This window comes from Sceloporus occidentalis, unplaced genomic scaffold, assembly GCF_023333645.1.
Source record: "Sceloporus occidentalis isolate IW3139 unplaced genomic scaffold, rSceOcc1.0.p SCAF_139, whole genome shotgun sequence".
NCBI classification, from domain to species: domain Eukaryota; kingdom Metazoa; phylum Chordata; class Lepidosauria; order Squamata; family Phrynosomatidae; genus Sceloporus; species Sceloporus occidentalis.
The window spans coordinates 560,587-581,877 of NW_028317119.1; the positions used below are offsets into that span (position 1 = coordinate 560,587).

The 21,291-nt window shown below is 38.5% G+C and overlaps 1 protein-coding gene and 1 non-coding gene across 2 annotated transcripts; one reads left to right on the forward strand and one right to left on the reverse strand.

The window, feature by feature from the left end:
• The first annotated feature begins 6,383 nt into the window (after window positions 1–6,383).
• LOC149281075 (somatostatin receptor type 3-like) lies at window positions 6,384–7,592 on the forward strand. Its single transcript, XM_089499767.1, has one exon. The coding sequence runs from the start codon at window positions 6,384–6,386 to the stop codon at window positions 7,590–7,592; it is 1,209 nt and encodes a 402-aa protein (XP_089355893.1).
• Window positions 7,593–19,959: 12,367 nt separating this feature from the next.
• LOC149281076 (small nucleolar RNA SNORA35) lies at window positions 19,960–20,089 on the reverse strand. The gene has a single exon (XR_016278078.1). It is a non-coding gene; the product is annotated as a small nucleolar RNA SNORA35 (small nucleolar RNA).
• Window positions 20,090–21,291: the final 1,202 nt, after the last annotated feature.

Sequence of the window (21,291 nt, forward strand, 5' to 3'; positions counted from 1 at the left end):
TCGTTGTTTTGCTGCCTGCCCTGACCTTTGCTTGTGACTCCGACTACTCGTATCTCCAGTGCCCTGGTGGCAGTGCGTCCTCTCTCCACCAGGAGGCGCCGATTCTGCAGCGCGGATCCAGAGCCCGTACCTCGGTCGTGACATAAAGTGAGGGCTATGTGCAGGATGCTCAAGTTCTTCCACAGGGGCACAGTCATGCTGGAACTAGAAATGGCCTTCCCCAATTTGGTGCCACAACATTGTAAGCATAAAATTATCTAAAATGTTTCTGTATAATGTAGCATTAACACTACACTTCACTGGAACTAAGCGGCCTAGCCCTAACCTTGAAAAAAGCCTCAGACCATTATCCAAACTTTGTTGTAGGCACTATGCATTGTGGTAGGTGGTGTTGTCCTGGGATCTGCTAAACCCAGATTCATCTATCAGACTTTCAGATAGTGAAGCATGATTCATCACCCCAGAGAACACATTTTCAATGCTCTTGTGCATTCAGATTACAAATTGCAAATTTACAGAATTTTGGTAAGTTCATCCATTCATACAAATCCTCGAAAACGAGGACAGCCCCCCCACGAAAGCTATGAATTTTCATTTTCTCACAATCTCATTATCGTTCATTCACTCTCATGCTCTCGAAATGTTTCCCTACCTTCTCTGCCAGTCACTTCTGCATCTTCTTCTTCTTCTTCTTCTTCACCTTTTATCTTCTCCTTTCTCCTCTTTCTTCAATCTTCAATCTTCATCTGTATCTCTGTTGACCCAGGGTGAGCTTTTGCCCCAGTGTCAGCGCTTACATTGACTTCCTCTCCCTGATCCTCCAATCGGTGGAGGGTACATCACTTAAAGCGTCGTCATTTTGCCCTAATGTGAATTGAAGGCAATATAGCAGCGCATCCAGTGACATCCTCTGCCCGATTAAAGAATCCAAGCTTCCCAATTTTGGCCGAAGTTCCTGCCAGGTTATGTTTGCGGAGATGCAGAGGGAGATAGAAGAGAAGAAGATAAAAGAAGATGAAGAAGAAGATTCAGAAGTGGTCGGCAGATTGCTTGTTAACACAAATTAGCAATCACATGCATTTAGGCATGTAGACATGGTCAAGACAACTTGCTGAAGTTCAAACCGAGCATCAGAATGGGGAAGAAAGGGGATTTAAGTGACTTTGAACGTGGCATGTTTGTTGGTATTTCAAAAACTGATGATCTGCTAGGATTTTCATGCATAACCATCTCTAGGATTTCCAGAGAATGGTCAAAAAAAGAGAAAATATCCAGTAAGCGGCAGTTGTGTGGACAAAATGCCTTGTTGATATCAGAGGTCAGAGAAGAATGGGCAGACTGTTTTGAGGCTCAAAAAATCACTCGTTACAATGAAGGTATGCAGATTACCATCTCTGAACACACAACACTTCAAATCTTGACGTAGATGGGCTACAGTACCAGAAGACCACACCGGGTGCCATTCCTGTCAGCTAAGAACAGGAAATTAGGGCTACAATTCGCACAGGCTCAACAAAATTGAACAATGGAAGACTGGAAAAACGTTTCCTGGCCTGATGAGTCTCAATTCCAGCTGCTACATTCAGGTGGCAGGGAAAGACTTTGGTGTAAACAACATGAAAGCATGGATCCATCCTGCCTTGTATCAACGGTTAAGGCTGGTGGTGTAATGGTGTGGGGGCATTTTCTTGGCACACTTTGGGCCCCTTAGTACCAATTGAGCATCGTTTAAATGTGACAGTCTACCTGAGTATTGGTTGATGCCAGAGGAGGCCCCTGCAGGCGACCAATAGACTCACTCGCACGGCCCTTTAAAGGTCCATACAAGCGAATCTATTGGTCGTTCGTACGGACCTTGGAGCAGAGAGACCAGTGGTCTCTCCCGGCCAAGTTGCGGCACCAGGATTTTAAAAGTCTGTACGAGCAACTCTATTGGTCGTCAACAGGGGGCTCATCTGCCATCAACCAATGAAGTACAGGTACACTTCATTGGTTGACAGCAGAGGAGGCCCCTGCCGGCGGCTAATAGAGTTGCTTGTATGGACATTTAAAATCCTGGCGTCAAAGCTGCTGCGTAGTGCATACCGTGTTAACCCCGTATTAACCCCTTCTACAAAAAATGGCAAAAACGAACACAAGGAATGTACACGAATATTCGCACGAACCGAACACAGGAACGGCCAAATATTTGTGGAATATGAAGATTTTTCCCTCACGAAGATGAACAGGAAGAGTTGGCTGGCACCCAAGTCAAGTATTGTTGCTGGCCATGTCCATCCCTTTATGACCATAGTGTACCCATCTTCTGATGGCTATTTCCAGCAGGATAATGTCACAAAGCTCACATCATCTCAAACTGGTTTCTTGAACATGACAATGAGTTCGCTGTACTCCAAAGGCCTCTGCAGTTACCATATCTCAATCCAATAGAGCACCTTTGGGATGTGGTGGAATGGGAGATTCACATCATGGATGTGCAGCCAACAAATCTGCAGCAACAGCGTGATGCCATCATGTCCACATGGACCAAAATCTCTGAGGAATGTTTCCAGCACCTTGTAGAAATGATGCCTCGAAAAATGAAGGCACTTCTGAAGACAAAAGGGGATCCAACCCGGTACTAGCAAGGTGTACCTAATAAAGTGACCAGTGAGTGTACATTCGGTCACAGAGTGTATTACTGTTTGGCTCACCCTCCTAATAAACTATTTTTTATTTAAGTTTTGCCTATAAGAGCATATGAGATTTGCATATTATATTTTTTTAACATGTGTCTGCACATAACCAATGCGTTTGTATTCCAAAGCTTGTATGTATCTGTCTACCCAAAACTATTATTTAATAATGCGCATATGATATGACTGCAGCTGGATGTGATGGAATGTGTGTTATCTAGGGAGACCAGAATGACGTTGGTACAGGAAATGCAGTTGTGCATATTCTTGTACGTGTTTGTTAGGGTAAGCAGAGAAAAAGAACTGAATGGGGGGGGGGCGATAAATGCATGCGGAAAAATGAATGAGACAGAAAGGGGAAGAATGAGTATGAGGTATGACGCAGTGAGAAGGGGGGGTCACAGCATGACTGCTATTAACTCCTTGTCTACTCAGACTTTCAAGCTTACCCTTCTGTTCAAATGTAAGGTTTTTAAAACTAAGTGATCTACACTATTCCAGGAGCTAAATTCCAAGACTATAGATGATGCCCTCGTCCAATTTGCAAAACAGGGTTTTTTTATTAAGGCAACTCAGTATGATGCCTTATGGCACTAAAAAAAAACAGTGCATACGCTGAAAGAGTTGATGTAACCGTTTAAGAAAGTGTTAAACACTCTTTCTGCATTCATCTCCTTTCTCCTTTTTTTCATTTTTGTTCACTTTGCTCTGTCCATCCCTCTCTCTCCCTATGTATTTATAGATCTCTCTCTCCCTCACTCCCACTCACTCCCCCTCTTTCCACCTTCCCAGTCACTGATTGGTTTGCAACCTGTGTGCTACTGACACAGGCAAATCCTTAATACAGAGAGAGAGACACAGAATGAGAAGGGGACTAGGAAAAATGGAAAGAGAGAAGTAAGAGTCCTAGAAAAAAGAAAGGCAATCAGCAGGTCTAGAGCAGCTTACCTGTACCTGTGAGACAGAACCAAGCAACGTAGCGGCTGGCAAGAAAGAAACAAGAAGCATCAGACACAGCTGTGAGTATCAATAGTATTAAATAGGTGCATGCCTATGAAAGCAAAACTATCACTATACATGTGGGATCCCTATCTAGTATGAATGTAACAGATGCCTATACCTGCATTATACACCTGTATTAATTATTATTTTTTTTGCACACAGAAATGTAGCTTGGAAGTTACATACTCTATTTATGAAATGAATGTTTTTCTTTTTCTCACCAAAATGGTTATATTAATGTGATAGGTTGTGTTTGTTTTAGTCTTGTGTCCCTCTGTCTATCCATCCTGTGTGTTAATCTTGCAGCAGTTGTCACTTGTCACTATGTAGCTGACATTTACCATTGTATGTCTCTAATTGTGTGTCTATAACATCTGTATATTTCGGTTCAGTTTCTGCATGACTGTCTATGTACTCTTGTCTGTTGCTGTATCTACAAGTAACCTTGTGTGAGTTTTGGGGATTTTTTTCCATCTTTTGTAGTGCGTCACGGTGCTTCTGCGACTGTGGTCGTGTTACTGTTAAATTTAGTTATTTAACCGAAAACCATGTTTTGTATTCTTTTGAGTGTCTGGATATGAACATGTACCGTATTATTTCCATTTTTTATTTTTGTAAGTATGTTTCAAAATGAATTCGTGTGTGTGTCCCTTTTGCATTGTTGCTGTATATGTCGTTCAGTTTCATGGTGTCCTTTCTGTACCAGAATTAAAGTCTCCTTGCGCTAGAGCTAAGTTAAAGCCGGGAAGTTAAATATCAGAGTCCAGGCACACAATGATACAGGCATATGGGGCAGAGCAATACATATCAGTTAACTGATAAAGGATAAGTTAAAATAAGTAACTCCATAAGTGCCAGAAGTGGCCAACGCTTTTCTTTTATGAATTTTATCCTCTCTTTAAATACGTGACAGGAGAATCTGCAACAAAGGAAGCTTTAAGAAAGTAAAGAGCTTGTCTGAAATCTAAGTATTACTCCTTAAAACAGCCTCAAGACTAAATTTTAATTATTTACCATTGTAATAAACAAGGCCTCATTCCAACTATAAGCAGCATCTCTATGGCAACTCCCAAAGCTCAAGAGGACAACAATATTTAAGGTGTCAAGTCTTAGACCACTGAGCTGTCAAAAGTAATTCATCAACTGGGCTAGCTGGCTTTTTAACATGTGAACCACCAGAGATATTTAAACCAACATCACCATGGAAAACATCCAATGCCACGGGGCCAAGCTTGTTATGAGATCATTTAAGGTAGAGTGTTGAAGTCATTTTTAATGCTGGATTTTAATAAAGAAATAAATGTTGCAAAACTAATTACCCATGAACATTTCACAAATGAAACTATAATTTAAATGGGATGTCTGGGCAACTGAAATGCAATTATATGATACAAACTGGTATAATTAGCATTTATACACATTGGGTTCACAATGATATATATATATATAATTGACATTTGTGGATATCTGTGTGTCTGTTTGAAATGTTTTTAGCATACTTTCCAACAAACATGCTAAAATTGAAATTTGGCATGTCGGAAGGTTCCATAGTGTAGACAATGTAGAAAGTATAAAAATAGTCTTATTTGCGGGAGGTGGGATAACCATGAAAGAATAGTGGAGGGCTATTTCTGTAGCTGGTGTTTTTCCATTACGTTACCCTGTTTCATACCCAATACAGGCTTATATGATGGATTTTACTTAATTTAATTTCATCTAAAAACTGTACCCCGACTTTCTGTGGCCCACAGAGGGCCCCCCACTATTCCCCTGAGCCAGCACATTAACTTAATTCAAGGGTCATAGGGCCAGGATGTTTAAAAAGTATTCAGGAATGTTCCCTTTGATTAGGTATTGTGGGTACTGGATATCTTCCTACATGCCTTTAGTAGAAGATATTCGCACTAGCAACGCATTAATATCTATTGCAGGCGCTAAAAATTCAAGGTGTATTAGAACAGTGGCACTAAGGCTTGATGCAGGTCTTTGTTTCCTTTTCCACCCAGTACTCAGTTCTTGTTTTATCCTTTATAGATTACATACTAAATTGTGTAGGTTTTTCTTGGTGAAGATATTGTTTTTAGCACAGATAAGTGCATACAGCTTTATTTATGTAAAGCTTTTCTGCATAAATTGTCCTGTCTATTCTTCTTCAACAGACACAACCTCATTCCTTTAAAGTTCAATGTATGCCTGACTATTGGAGAATCTTCTGGAAAGTGAGAAATGTTTAAAACCAGCCTTTTGAAGAGAACCCTGTACCCCACTTAATGAACCACTTTGCCATTTTCTCATTGTTGAAACCAAATACAAGACCAGCTCTAAGAAAAGAAATGAAGAAAAAACAATCCCTTATATCCAAATACGTTTGACTATCCTAAGAAGAATTTTATGCAATTCTAATAAACAACAAATATTCACATAGAGTCATGTATAAGAGTGGGTAAGATAAGTAGGTATAAATCCAATTGCCAAAGTAACAGTTGTAGAAAGAATAAAATAAAAAAATATGTCTTACATATGGACATTATCTGGTTAATACCTGCTATTGAGAGTACAATGTTGTATAATTAAATACAACTGAGAGCATAATATTATGAAAAAAACGTAAAATATGGAAAGTGATGTATGTTCTAAATTCCATACTTTTTCCAACCAAAGAAAGCATTTTTAGAAGAAGCATTTTGCATTAACCTCTCTGCAGAAATGACACCAACTTCTCCAACTACTTTTGCAAGCTCCTATACTGAGGTTAACACAACCATCTATTTGAATGTTTCATCTGCCCAAAGTTTAACAGCCCCAGGACTCCTCATCCCTCTTGTCTACCTTGTGGTATGTGCAGTAGGGTTGTGGGGTAACACTCTTGTCATATACCTTGCATGGCGCAGTCCTGCAGGCCAGAATTCAGTAACTGCCCTCTATATCCTGAATCTGGCACTGGCTGATGATCTTTTCATGTTGGGCTTACCTTTTCTCGCTGCCCAGAATGCACTTTCCTACTGGCCCTTTGGCTCTCCTGTTTGTCGTGTGGTAATGACCCTGGATGCAGTTAATCAATTCACTAGCATATTTTGCCTGACTGTACTTAGCTTGGACAGATATCTAGCTGTGGTACGTCCAACCCAGTCAGCAAAGTGGAGGAGACCCAAAGTGGCTAAATGTGTAAATATGACAGTGTGGATTCTATCTTTCTTGGTGGTGCTTCCAGTAGTTTTCTTCTCTGGAGTCCCTGGAAATTCAGGAACTTGTCACATTGCATGGCCTGAGCCAGCACAGGCCTGGAGAACTGGCTTTATCATATACACTGCTGCACTAGGCTTCTTTTGCCCATTGTTTGTGATCTGTATCTGCCACGTGCTAATTGTGGCCCAGTTAAGGTCATCTGGCCAGCGAGTCAGAGCGGCCCCAAACCGGCGGCAGGGTCCAGAGCGCAAAGTAACCAAAATGGTGGCTCTTGCAGTGACAGCCTTCATTATCTGCTGGCTGCCCTTTTATGCCCTAAATATAATCAATCTTTTGTGGCCACTCCCAGAAAGTCCCAAATTATATGGACTCTACTCATTTGTGGTGGCTCTTTCCTATGCAAATAGTTGTCTTAATCCTATAATTTATGCTCTTCTTGCCCGGCCTTTCCAACGAGGCCTACGGCGTGTTCTCTGTAGGACCTCTGTGAAGGTAGCTCATGGAGTGATGAAAGGAGGTGATGAAGGAGCACGGGGAGAGCTTAGCAGGGTTAGTGGTATCTCCCAGGAAGGGAAGAGTTTAAGAGTAGAGGAGAGAAAGGAAAATGGGGGAGCAGATGTGATTGAGGACCATGAACATCATGAAGTGGGCACATCTGCACAGAAGGCTCTTCCAGAGGAGTTAGGTGCAAGCGAGAAAGAAAACATGCTGGGAATAAGTTACTTATGAACCAAAAAAAGCAAACAGACTTTGTTATGCTGACGACAGGTTAAAATCATTCCATTAAAGTTCTGAGATACAATAAACCTTTAGTTTTTATTACAAAGCTTGAACATCATCAGCACATTGAAAAAAGAAAATGAAGTAAAACATAAAAATAATAATAAACAAGACACAATGCAGTCAATTCTGTTTTTTAGTATACTATATCAAGAGGAAAAACAGAAAAAATGGACACACTAACTATTAAGGATGCAATTCGAAAGAGCAGAATGCGAACAATTATTCTCCAAAGGTTGTATTGTCTGAGTTAGGTGGGGGTTGGTGATCCAATTTAATGGCTATAGCCTGTTGCTATGACTGATTTTTCAATTATAATTCTCCTACATCTGACGCAACCAAGCAACCCAACTTTAAAATAAAAATGCCATTTATAAATGTCCTTAGGCAATTCAGTTTATGAATTTTTATTGACACATTTTTGACTGTATGCTCTGCTGGTCAGAGACTAAATAGCTCTGAGAAATGCTGCTGAATGTGACATCCTGGTTTAACTTTATAAAAATAGAGAAACCAACTATATAATTCTTCTGATTGAAATGAATAAGGAAAATGCATTTTTATTCTTTGGGTGCCAGAGAAGTCAGTATATTACTTTTTACATAATGCTTCTGCTTAAAACCATATGTAATTTATTCTGTATATTGAAGCTGTAATTTCTTTCTTTGCACTTGCTGTCAAGTAGAATGTTTGGAAATGTTTGGAAACAACAGGTCTGGTTGACAAACAAGAAGACTGGCACAAATTAAATATATATATATATACTAAGCAATAATGCTCCTTTTTTTGTCTCCCCCCTGTGTGTGTGTCTTTACTTACAAGGCCACTTTTAATTTTAAAGCATCAACAATTCAAACAGAAAATGATAAGAGCCATAAAGATATGGAATGGAAAAACTATGGCGATGATGACTGCACCTACTGCTTTTAAGAATAAGGCTTTTGAGGATGACTAGTATTCAGGAGTACAAATAGCAAGTGAAAAATCAATCCAGGGAATTATTCTGGCTGCTCATGTAATCAAGAAGGAATTTACCTCTCTAATGGTCATGCGGGTAAAATGTTTCTTTTGCCTTTAGCTGGATCAATGCACCTAGTGATATTTCAGGTTACAATTAAGATAGACTTTTTTAAACTTGCTAAGATAGATGGATGACTGGATAGATAGATAGATAGATAGATAGATAGATAGATAGACTGTTGCCTCTACATTGTTTCATGTATCAAATGATTGTTGTTGTTATCTAAGTAATATAACTTTTGGAGCCCATTCGCAGAGGCCCCATATTAATTGAAATTGTTTTGCAAGAAAGATATCTGTTGCATACTAATTTGGAATTGTTTACGTGTCTTTTAAGAGTTAGTTACATTGGTTTAATTCTCGATAATGAACATTTCACTTATTACTTGTGTTTTATTCTAATGACTCAAGGTGTCTTAAGAATATGCCCTTTGAGCATGAGTGTGTTGTGATAGACTGCTTTCCAGTGAGTAATACATTTTCCTTATAAAGAAAGTCTTACAGTCTTAGACTACATTCTAATGTGGACTGGTATTGTTTGTCATCTAGATTGTAGTCTCTGCCATCCTTGCATATGCAACTGGTTAAACTATGCACAACAGCTAATCTTTATGCATACTGTCCATACACAGTCCAATAGTTTTGTATCTTCAAGGTATAGAGATATATACCCAGCAAAAAAACATAAAGAAAGGGGAGCACACAACCTAAGAAACATAAAAAAACATACAAATTTGTATCCTCGAGTTGCTACTAGAATAATAACGGCTAACAAGTACACAAAAGAAAGAAATAATTCATAAATATTGAAGATTCCTTCACACTATATTGCCTATGACAAAGCACCCCAAGTTTGGCGAGTCCTATCTAATTTTGCAAGGCTATATTGCTTATCAAGGAGATGAATCAGTGGGAGTACATTGTATTTTTAACCCAATGAGACTCTCATGCAATTTAAAGACTTCTCTGGACACAATTCATTCTTGCTTTGTTTTGTTATGTTTGCTACGCTAAAACCTGCAAGCTGTATTTATGTATGTCTGAAGTTTGTAAACCTGATTTCCCGTGTTTAAAGACTTTTCTAGGGTGAAATCTAGGCTTATTCTGCCGAGATGAATGTGTTCAGAACTCGGCAATAACAGATTCCGCATATGATGTAACTTTCCAGTATAATTCAGTCTCAAGCCAATGTGACTCACCACTGCAAGGCTGTGAGAATACATTAAACAATGAATATACCCAGACTCCTACTAAATGATAAAATAATAAGACTTGTGCATTCGTCTTCGGGCGAACATGAAAACGAACACGAAGAGTGCGTTTTCTTGTTCATTCCGAAGACACGCCGAAGAGAAGACAGCGGCGGTAAAACGTAGGCAAAGACGAAGACACACACCACGAAGATCTTCATGATCGTCTTCGTCTACCATTCCCCCCCCCTTCTAACTTACCTTGGCATCGCGGCATCGCGGCAGTTCACAGAAGTGGAAATCCGCAGGTTCGCCGTCACGGGTGGCAGGGCAGTGCGAATGAGCCTATTGGTCGCCTACAGGGACCTCCTCTGGCATCAATCAATTGGTTGATGCCAGAGGAAGACCCTGCAGGTGACCAATAGGCTCACTCGCACGGCCTTTGTAACCCCTGACAGCGAACCTATGGATTTCCGCTCCCGTTAACCCCTTCGATGCTGCGTTAGATAACGGGAGCGGAAATCCATAGGTTAAAGGGCCGTGCAAGCGACCAATAGGCTCACTCGGACGGCCCCTTAACCCCATAAGGTGCAACAAGTGCACCAGGAGCCTAAAAGTCTGTACGAGCGACCAACAGAGTCCCTAATAAAGCAACTTGTCCGGCAGATCCCACTGGTCTCCCTGTTCTATCACTTTATTGGTCGCTCGTACGGACATTTAACTGATAGAACAGGGAGACCAGTGAGATGTGCCGGGTAAGTTGCAGCGTTGCGGTTTAAACAGAGTCGCTCGTACAGACTTTTAAAACCCCAATGCTGCAACTTACCCGGCACATCCCACAGGTCTACCTGTTCTATCAGTTAATAAATGATAGAACAGGGAGACCGATGGTATCTGCCGGACAAGTTACGGCACCAGGAGTTTTACAGTCTGTACGAGCGACCCTATTGGTCGCCAGCAGGGGGCTCGTCTGCCATCAACCAATCTTATCAATTAGATTACGTTATAGCAAGTAAGCATATAATACAGTTGTTGAATGTCATATACACTGTGGAGTTATTTTCCTAAAACTTCTAAAATTCTCATGAAATTCTTATCTAACGAAGTTATAGACACACAATGAAAAGTCGGTAATAGGGACCCAGAATGAAACACTGCAAAGCTGTTGGAACACAACTATGAGGTACATTTATGTTATCAGTGTAAGGTTGCCTTTGCTTGGTGACCAGGTTATTCCGTACTTGATGTACTGCTGTGTACACATATCTGTTTGCTTTCTTATTACTGTGTCAACAAGCATGTGAGCTTTTAATGGACGGTTTGATGTATTTACTAGCAATCCATTATTAACTGTACAGTAAGTCAAATAACAAATGCAACACAGCAAAACAGAGCACAACATAAAGTTGTACATATATATTGGATGCAATGTGAAATATTGCTCTTCCACACATCTTAAAAAAAGCTACACTAAAGAATGGAGACTAAAGCACTTCAACAGTTCCAACAGAGTTTGCCAGTGGTTAATTTCAACACGTCACTGGCATGCCTTGTTGGGCTGAGATACCCTGGCAAACATTTACATGCACTGTTCATGGAGGTTGCAGAGAATATTTGTCAAGTACTGGCATGCATTGTCCATGGAAGCTGCAGTAAATCTCTGTCAAGCTCTGACGTGTACTGCACATGGAGGATGGAGACAAGCTCTGCCAAACACATACACAGTAAATGGAAACTTGAGGTAGTTTACTTAGATTACTTAGATACAATTTCATTGCTCTAGGAATTGTTTAACCAGTTGATGACAGTTTTAAAGAGAATCAGGGATAATGAGTGGACAAATAAAAATGGAAAAACAAGAACTAAAGACAGAACAATCTTTTAACTAGAAGAGGTTGGCAGCACAGCTGGAAATTTCCACTCCCTGGTATCACTATGCATCATCAAGGCCAAACACTAGTTTCTTTAGCAATAAGATCTAAGTTGTTGCCACATAATGCACAAGTAACTATATATTATACAGGGCAAGCTCACACCATCTTGAAAAGCTCACTGTGGATTCCATTGATAGTCTATAGTAATATCAGAGATTTTGAATATTCTCCTACCAACACTAAGTGAATAGACCCCTATAGGGAGATATTAATGGGGGAATTGGGGCAGCTAAACACAGTATGCCCACCTTGGTCCTATAATTACAGGGCTCAATGGGAAGCACATACTATGGTTCATGTGGCACCTGCAGACCCATTACAAACTGGATTATAATATACCAGCATTTAGAATGCTAACTGCAAGTACCACTATATCCCTATAGGGAAACATTCCTAAAACCTGGTGGTAGTGAAATAAGCAAGACGAGAAAGAAAATGAATATGAATTTGGGAATTTGTGAAAGACAAAAGATGTAGTTGAAATAAATTTAGGGATTTTAGAAAAGAAGCACCTGAAAGGGAAAGCATAAGAGTAGTATTAATTTAACTTGAAGAGAATGAAAGTAAAAGAATAAGAGTATAAAAGATGGAAAATAAGGAGTAGTGCGGGAAGGAGTGAAGGGTTTTCCAGTTTGCAATTTTGAAAGTATTTTGGAGAAATTGAGTACAAATGTATGGAATTGTATTATGATTATTATTATTACTACCACGTGGAGTTACTACCATGTGGGGCTAAATTGTGTTAATAAAAGGTAAGTGACAAAAATAAAAAGGAAATAGCTTTTTCCTGCTTTGTAAGTCAGAGAAAGCACAGGTATATTTCAACAGCTTCAAGAAAAGCATTCAAAACTACATAAAGGAGCTGTCAGCTCAGATACAATTGAAAATGAAAACCAAAACACAATTGCAACAGAGAATAAGAATAATGTTCTTCAAGTATGTGAAAAAAGAAAGGGAATAATGTACCCTTGAAAATTTAGATGTATAATCTTATTAGCAATTAAAGGTAGTTAGCTATGTGAAAAGGAAAATCAAATGAACCAAAAATCTTGCATAGAAAGAAGACTGTTGCTGATGTTTTAATGATAGTTCCTCATTAAGCTGTTATTACCGGTATATTTATACACACAAAACACTGATGTAGCAATTGTGCATCTTCATTTATATTTGCCAAGACCTAAAACAGGGGTGGATTAACAATAGAACAAACAAGGCATTTGCCCAACAGCCCGTGGTGGCATGGGGCATCCTCTTAATGTATGTATTTGTCTGCATGAATGCGATGCTTGTTGTGGTGGTTGATGTACCCTGAATTATGATGCCCAGTCATGACACTGAAGATTTCTAATTCCAGGCTTAATTGTTGCAAATGTCTATATATAATTTTCTGGAGAGAGTTGTCATAACTGATCTTGATCTGCCTCTGCATATAGTTTAAAATACGGTTTTAGGAAAACAACTATGAAAAAATGTGTGCATGAAATGCTTTTTAAATTGTATAGTTCGGAAAATAACATTTGTGCCTAGTGGAGAGTATGGTATCTATATGCAAATACATCCAAGGTCAATATAAAGAATGCAGAATATTTTCATCTACAGAATTGAACAGATAACACAAGGTCATATCTTAAGGTTAGATTAAAATTGATTTCTTTCCAACAAAGAAAATACCTAGTATACTAAATTATGTCTAACTCAGGGTCTGGATTCAGCTATGCGAGGTATCTGTATTTCAGTAGTTGCATACTTAGCCTCCTAAAAGTGCAACAGAACTTTTAATGGTAGAAAACAGTTATAACTTTTATTTGGTAATATCATTTTTTCACACAAACATTGCATGTGGCTTTTCATTTCATACCCAGAAAATAAGCAGCTGCAGAAAAAAAAACTATTTTATGTTCAGCAATACCCCCCACACTTTGGTTAGCTGCCTCCGAATTACCCCAATATTTTATTGCTTTATTTACATTTTTGTAAAGCTGTTTGCTTTGGATTTTTTAATGACCCCAGGGTTCCCTATTGGCACATTCTATATGGGGGAATGCTGTGACAAAACTCACAGGGCTGCACGCAGCATTTAAAGGGCTCCCAATAGGGTTCCCTGGTGCAGTAGAGGGTTCATCCCTGGGTGAAACACATAAATTGATGTCGCCCTACTATTAAGGATGATGGAGGACTAACTCTTGCCTTCTAGCAAGAGAAATTCCCAAAGACAATCCCTTAATAGTGTGCAATAATGTATAAACTCTTCATCTAACTAGAACTCAAAGGTGACTCACAGTTTAGTGAAAAAACATCCTCTCCAGGCAAACCCTAATTATTTAGTAAGCTTGCAGACTCGAAAAAAAACCACTTTATGACCACTTGATTTAAAGGTTATAAGAAAACAAACACTCTGCATTAGAACAGTCATAGGAGGTCATAAGTGGATAGAAATAATGGTACAATTTCATTATGCACCTGTAGCTACTGATTAGAGACAACATTAATCTTCAGAGGACTCATTCAATACCTGAGCTTTAAAATATTATTTTCCTAAGGATACTTTTCAGTGTAGAGAAGCTATCATGACTGAGATCTCTCACTCAACATTTTCTAATGGTTGTCATTAGTGGTGTGAAGAAACACATGAACAGATCAGTTTTAAATGAAGCTCTACATATAACATCAAATCGAGTTAATAAAAACAGAAAGGTATTCATAACCACAGTTTAAAAAAAACATAACATGTTTTCTCTTGGGTTTGCTGCACATTCTGATGATTCATATAGTCTAAGGCAAATGTCAAGAGTTGCTTAAGACAGAAACACTAAAATATACCTGAATATGACTGTTTGGAAAGTGCAGAAAAAGTGTGTTAAAAAGCTGTCCTGTTCCACAAATATTTATCGTTTACTTCTGGATTCTTTAGTAAAGTAAAAATATTGTATTTTCTCTATTGCAAGCTTAAAAATATTCCTGCTATCTATAGCTTCTAACGCATGTCTTATATCCAGTAAAGCAAAAGGATAGACAAATAATTCGCCACATGCTCATATCCAATACATTATATGATAAAGAAACATTTGAAAAATTAGAAATGTAAATATTCACAACAGTGTAGTGGCATGCTCTTGATTTTAGAGGAGCCTGAATTACGATGGGCTTTTAACAGACATTGTTGCACATGAAGCACATAATGAGGTGAATATTGATCCAGAAGTACCTGCAGGGGATAATGCCAAGATCTAATCAGAATCTCTCTCCCTCTAAAGTATTGCTACACAATGGTGTAGATAAATACCGTATATCATCCTGGTACTTCTAATAGGAGTTTCTAATTGTTTGATGAATCCTCTTGAAGCGCACAATCTGCAAGGAATGGTATACTTAGTGCAATTGCCTGGCGTGAGGGTGGGGAGACGAGTGGGGCAGAAAATATCAATATAAATTGATGATCTAATAATATAGAACCTATTTGCTTATAGACAAGACGCATGCTTTTTTAAAAAAACCCATTGAAGTCAGACTCTTCTAAACAAACAATGTAACAAAGTATTGATAGCACCATGATAGCATTGTCAGACATATATGAACCCTTTCGATTTTTTTGAGATTACAAAATATGTATTATACATTTTGTTTACAGTTAGATTTATATAATAATATAGTGGGCTTGAACTCAAGGTAAAGAGTGAGGATTTTGGCCGCAAGCTATACTACTACATGCAGGCTCTTTTTTTATATAACAAAATAGTGTGTCAGCCCCATGCTTTTGATTTAGTCTTAATTATGTTATAGTTAATTCTTTCTGAAGTAGTTAAAGCTATTTCTAAAAACATTATTATGGGTTTTGGGGCTACTGAACACTGTGATAAACTCATATTCACAACATGTTTTCAGATCCCTGAAAACAGGGACATAACAGGAGAAAAGAGAGACTACCTCCTTTCAAGAGGAACACTGAAATGTATATGTTATTCAGTATTCACCACATTACCTGATTGTGTATATATCATCTTACACACATCAACTTATCCTTACAGTGTGTAATTGAAAATGTCACAGCATGTTCTCTAAATGCACAATGTAAATGTATTTTAAATGCATTATAGATTCGGTATTACTTTGATATATACGATTTTAACTGCAATACCACAAAGTGACTGCAGGATTCAGGATAAAGAAGAGATACAATTATATTTGGTCTTTCTTATTCTTCACACTCTTTCCTGTTCACTTTAATCTGGTCCTGGAATTGGTTTGGTATTCTTGCTTTTGTGCACTGCAAAATGTCTTCTCTCTTCATACTTCATAGTATTAATGCAATTGGTATGGACTTTCCTTTTTCACCATTAAATACGATAAACCATTGCAAAGTACCAAGACGACATTTATGAAGTTAGTGCTTAAAACCCTCCAAAATGAAAAGCATATACATTAAAAACCAGAGGAAGAAAAGGACCCCATCACATTACAGACATATACGCCATGTTAACATACACATTTGAATCCAGAGCTTGCATGTAAAACAATCATGTACTTAAAGTGAATGACTACCTTTCTTTCGCCTATCAATGGAGGTACTGCTCTGCAATTGTCATTTCCACCACAGAACACAAAACGCTCAAAAGATATCTATTCTCTGGAAGCGAGCGTAAGTAAACAGGGGAAATGGTTGTAATCCAACTTACTCTTAAGTGTCCTTCAAGTAAATGTCCTTAAAGTGAGGTATGCCTGTACAACATTTGCTGTTCTATATATTGTAGTACATAGTATAAGTGCACTGCAAAACGTAACATAGCAGCTTACAATACTATAGTCTGTGCAGGTCTTCTAGATAAGGTTCCCAGATACCACATAGCATAATATATAAATATAAATATATATATATATATATTATATATACCTATATATATATATATTTACTCACAGAGTCCATTGCACACCATTCCAAGCCCGGTGCTAGTAACCAGCAGTTTCCATACAAAACACTTTCAAAAAGATGGTCAGCACTCCAGGTCTTTAAATTGACAATTTCATTTTATTCAAAGTCAAGTCGACGTTTCAGTCATTACTGACTTTCATCAGTAATCTTTTTGAAAGTGTTTTATATATATATATATATATATATATATATATATATATATATATATATATATACCCTAAACATATTGTAGGAGGATTACACCAGCCAGTGCATCAGAATAAAATAATACAAATCCATATTGAAAAGCCCAAAAGATTGTGAAATCAAGATGTTGGCTTAAAGGTGACAGTTACATACTGATGTTCCTACATAATAAGACTGACAACTGACCTGTTCCTGCTCAGCAGTCAGAATCAGTAATATACTGGGTTACACACCTGGGCCTTTTCTAACCTGGTAAGGCTCACATTGAGATGCAGATGTATTATAGGAAATGCTGCTATTCTCAAATCCATACCTCTGCAAGGCAGCAATATAAACAGTATCCAGTGTAAATTATATTTGAAAGAGCTGTTCTTAAATAACCGTCTAACAGTAGGTGCCCTAGTCCTATTCATATTTAGCCAGTCAAAGAGCTCCAGAGATGACTGTACATGGCTCTGTAGATGGTTAAAAAGCACGGAAATTTGAGGTAGACTTGTTTCATTATGATTTTTGTTTTGCACTTTGTTCTTTTGGAGAACTATGGTTGGTCTCCTGGGGGGGAGTCCCATGCTCTGTTCACAGATGGCTATAACTATGGCTCTGCCTCCCACACTGGCCTTGAGAATGACATTTTAAAGAAATGAATGACAGGTTTCCAAGGCCTTATCTGTGTTTTATAAAGTGGGTCACGAGGGAGGGGGGCACAGAGAAACGAAACAAAGAAGAAAAAAAATAAGGTGAAAGGTAAGGTAAAGTATAGAGTTTCCATGATAATCACAATACAGAGCTACTAAGCCAATCCCCTTCATTGACATCAATATCTTAGATTGTCTGTATTAATGGTGTCATGTGCAGACACCTTATGTTTCAGACAAAACTAATAAAACTAATTGCCATTAGGCATATCAACCAAGACATACTGGTAGCAAAAGCACTTATTAGCAGACTTAGAAATCATCAGATTAATGTAGTGTATGAATGAGTCAGCGACGGACTGTGAGACCCTGAGATTTGGCCCCTTAACTCTAAGATTGGAGCAAAAACCCTGAGAGTTGCCAGGTATGGCCATCATATGTAATTCAATGTATATGATCGACAAGATGTCTATGTTGTGTCCCCGTTTCAAATTTAATTCTGTACTTTTAAAACAGCAGTAGTTGACAGGAAGCTCTCCAGCAAACACTAGGTCTACAACTCTCTTGAGTGCTTGTTTGTTTTACAACCATCACTTTTAAAATACCAAATTCTAAATGTGAAATGTAACTGAATCTCATGCTGTTGCTAAGCAACCCATGTGCTGAAGCAGTAGAGGTGATAAAGTAAACACGTACTTTTCCATGATTCACCGCAACTGAGGGGTTACATACACCATTAATCCTACACCGTATTGTATCGCACAGTCAGGATTAGGTCCTGATCCTGATATTTATTTCATATTTATAAAGCTGGCAGCTTCCTTTGACAGCCTGTTGAAAGCTAACTAACTAAGACATAATTCTAATTACCGGACTATATTGCCTTCTGATGCTACTTCTAAAGATCTTGAATATCTATTATGCTGCTAACTAATGTCTATATCCTATTTGTCAGTTGCTGGGGTATAAAATGTAAATGTCCTCCAGGAAGACATAGTGGAAATAGCATTTTTAAGGATATCCAATTTATCAACAAAAGAATACCACAGTTTGACAGAGACATGAACGAGGTGTGATGTACTAAATTCTGTTATGCTACTATATACCTGTCAGAACCTGGTGCCTTTTTAATAGATAGAGCACATTTTTACTGGAAGCATCTTGAGCTATTTAGAAAACACCAGTCATAAGTCAAAATTGTAGCTTAAATATTTGATGGCAAGACTCACAAGTGCAAAAGACAGAATAGAAAATAGCATGAACAGAGGTTTGACAATGATTTTTCTACTACATTATAAAACTTAATATTTTATTTTTTATTTATTATGTGTAAACAACAGTGGGTTCCGTTTTAAAAGATAAAAACATTGCATATAGTTTTAATAAAACATTTAGCTTTATGTCATGCAACTTTATATTTTATATATATATATTAAATTAAATAGCCTGAGGTTCAGGATTTAAATTAAATTGTTATATCTTGAGTTGAAATATTAACAAATAGATATGCAGGAAAAAAATATGATAATATTCAGAGGAGATGGGAGAGGGTTAGGAATAAAGCACAAAAATTAACTTAACCCCTTCGTGACAAAGGCTGATTTTACTTTTTGTACCCTTCGTGACAATGGCTGTTTTATCGTTTCTGCGGTGTTTGTGTTTAGCTGTAATTTTCTCTTAACCCATTTACTAAACCCACACAAGTTATATATTGTTTTTTTCAGGACAAGAAGGGCTTTCTTCAGACACCAAAATTTTTTTCATATGATGTAATTTCCTATAATAAAAATAATAAAATATGACGAAAAATTGAAAAAAAAACACATTTTCTCACTTTTATTTGAAAAATCTTTTATTCATCATAAAAAACTACTGAAAAAACCTGCTAAATAGATTCTACTATTTGTCCCGAGTTTAGAAATACCCAATGTTTTTATGTTTTTTTGCTTTCTTCTACACGTTATGGGGCAATAAGTACAAGTAGCGTTTTGCTAATTCAAAACCATTTTTCTCTGAATCTGGTAATTCTGTCTCTATGTGGTATTTGGGGCATCTTTGAAGCCAGCAAATTAAATTTACCCCACCAAACCATATATTTTTGAAAACTAGACACCCCAGGGTATTTTAGATGCTGATAGTTTAACCCTTTCCATGCACTAATCCTACCACCAACCCTTGTCAAAGTTTGGGATAGTAATTGTTTTTGGTGTTTTTTTCACATACTTTGTACTTCAGGTGTGAAATTACAGCTCCTGGTATATGTTGCTGTCACACAACACCCAGATATGTGTCCAGCAACATCTCCTGAGTACATTGATACCCCACATGCATGGGTTTGTCAGATTGTTTGGGGGCAAAAGGGCCACATTTGGAACATGAGCAATTCAAATTCAGTAGGAATTTTACATCTGGGTAAAGAAAAATGCTTGTACCCAACTATCAGTAGGGACAGGTTACAAGAAAGCCTGGCCTATCTCCAAGAAGGGATTTGATCTAGCACCTTAAGTGGTCCCTCATGCCACGGAATGGACACAGGGGTCACTTGACAGTGCAAATAAAAACGCTTAAAAATGGTGGAGCAAATAAAAGCTAAAAAACTGTAAATGTAACAAAAAATTAAAAAAAAATACAAAAATGGAGCAGGAACAAAAAAAAAATAAAAAATGGGAAACTGTGTGATACAGCTTGAAGCAGTCACCGACACAGAGTGCAGGTTTTCCAGGGCAATCTGGACAGTAAAATGTGGTGTCCTTTCTTTGCCCCCTGCTGTAGCATACCCTGCATCTCTTTTGGGGATTCTGCTTCTTTGCTGTAGGGGGGATTTTAAAAATAAAATGGGTAGCCCCAATTCTGTTGGTTCCCATCACTACTTCGGGACCAGGTGCATCACGGTACAAGATACCTGAAATTACTTCGAGCTGAAACTGCAAAAAAGACAGCTTCAGCCCAGTGTCTGCTTTTTTGTGCAGCAAAAAAGCGTTATAGGTTGCAATTTGCATTAGATAAATTGCAACCTTCTTGTACCAGGCCTTTGTCTTCCTCATAATGAGGTAGGGCTGTAGGAGTTGATCTGACAGATCAACTCCACCCATGTGCTTGTTATAGGCCCTGATGCACACTGGCTTTGTAGTGACCCCAGCTCTGCCACGGACAGAAACCTCCACGGTTCTCTCATCGTGGATGGTGCTCAGCATGCACACCTCTTTTCTGTCCTTGAACTTCAATGCCAAAAGCTCCTCTTGGCGTAGAGCTGAGGTCTCCCCCTTTCCTAGCCGGGTTCGTACCAGGCGTTGTGGGAAACCCAAGCGGTTCTTTTTTATAGAACCGCAAGCTACCGTATCGAAACAATACAGCAGCTTGAACAAAGGGACGCTTGTATAGAAGTTATCTACATACAAGTGGTAGCCTTTGTTCATAAGGGGGAATATTAGGTCCCAAACAATCTTGGCACTGGTGCCCAGATGATCTGGGCAACCTGGAGGGTCAAGGTAGCTATCCTTACCCTCGTATACCCGGAAGGCATGAGTATATCCTGTCTCGCTCTCGCAGAGCTTATACACCTTCACTCCATACCTGGAGCGCTTGGAAGGAATATACTGCTTGAATCCCAACCTTCCTTTATATTTCATTAGGGATTCATCCACGCAGATATTTTTTCCAGGTGTATAAACCTCTGGAAACCTGGCAGCGAGATGGGTAATCAGGGGGCGGATTTTGTACAGCCTATCAAACTGGGGGTCCTCCTTAGGGGGGCAC

Coding starts and splice junctions, on each gene's coding strand:
- LOC149281075 (XM_089499767.1), top strand. CDS start 6,384: ATGACACCAACTTCTCCAACTACTTTTGCAAGCTCCTATACTGAGGTT.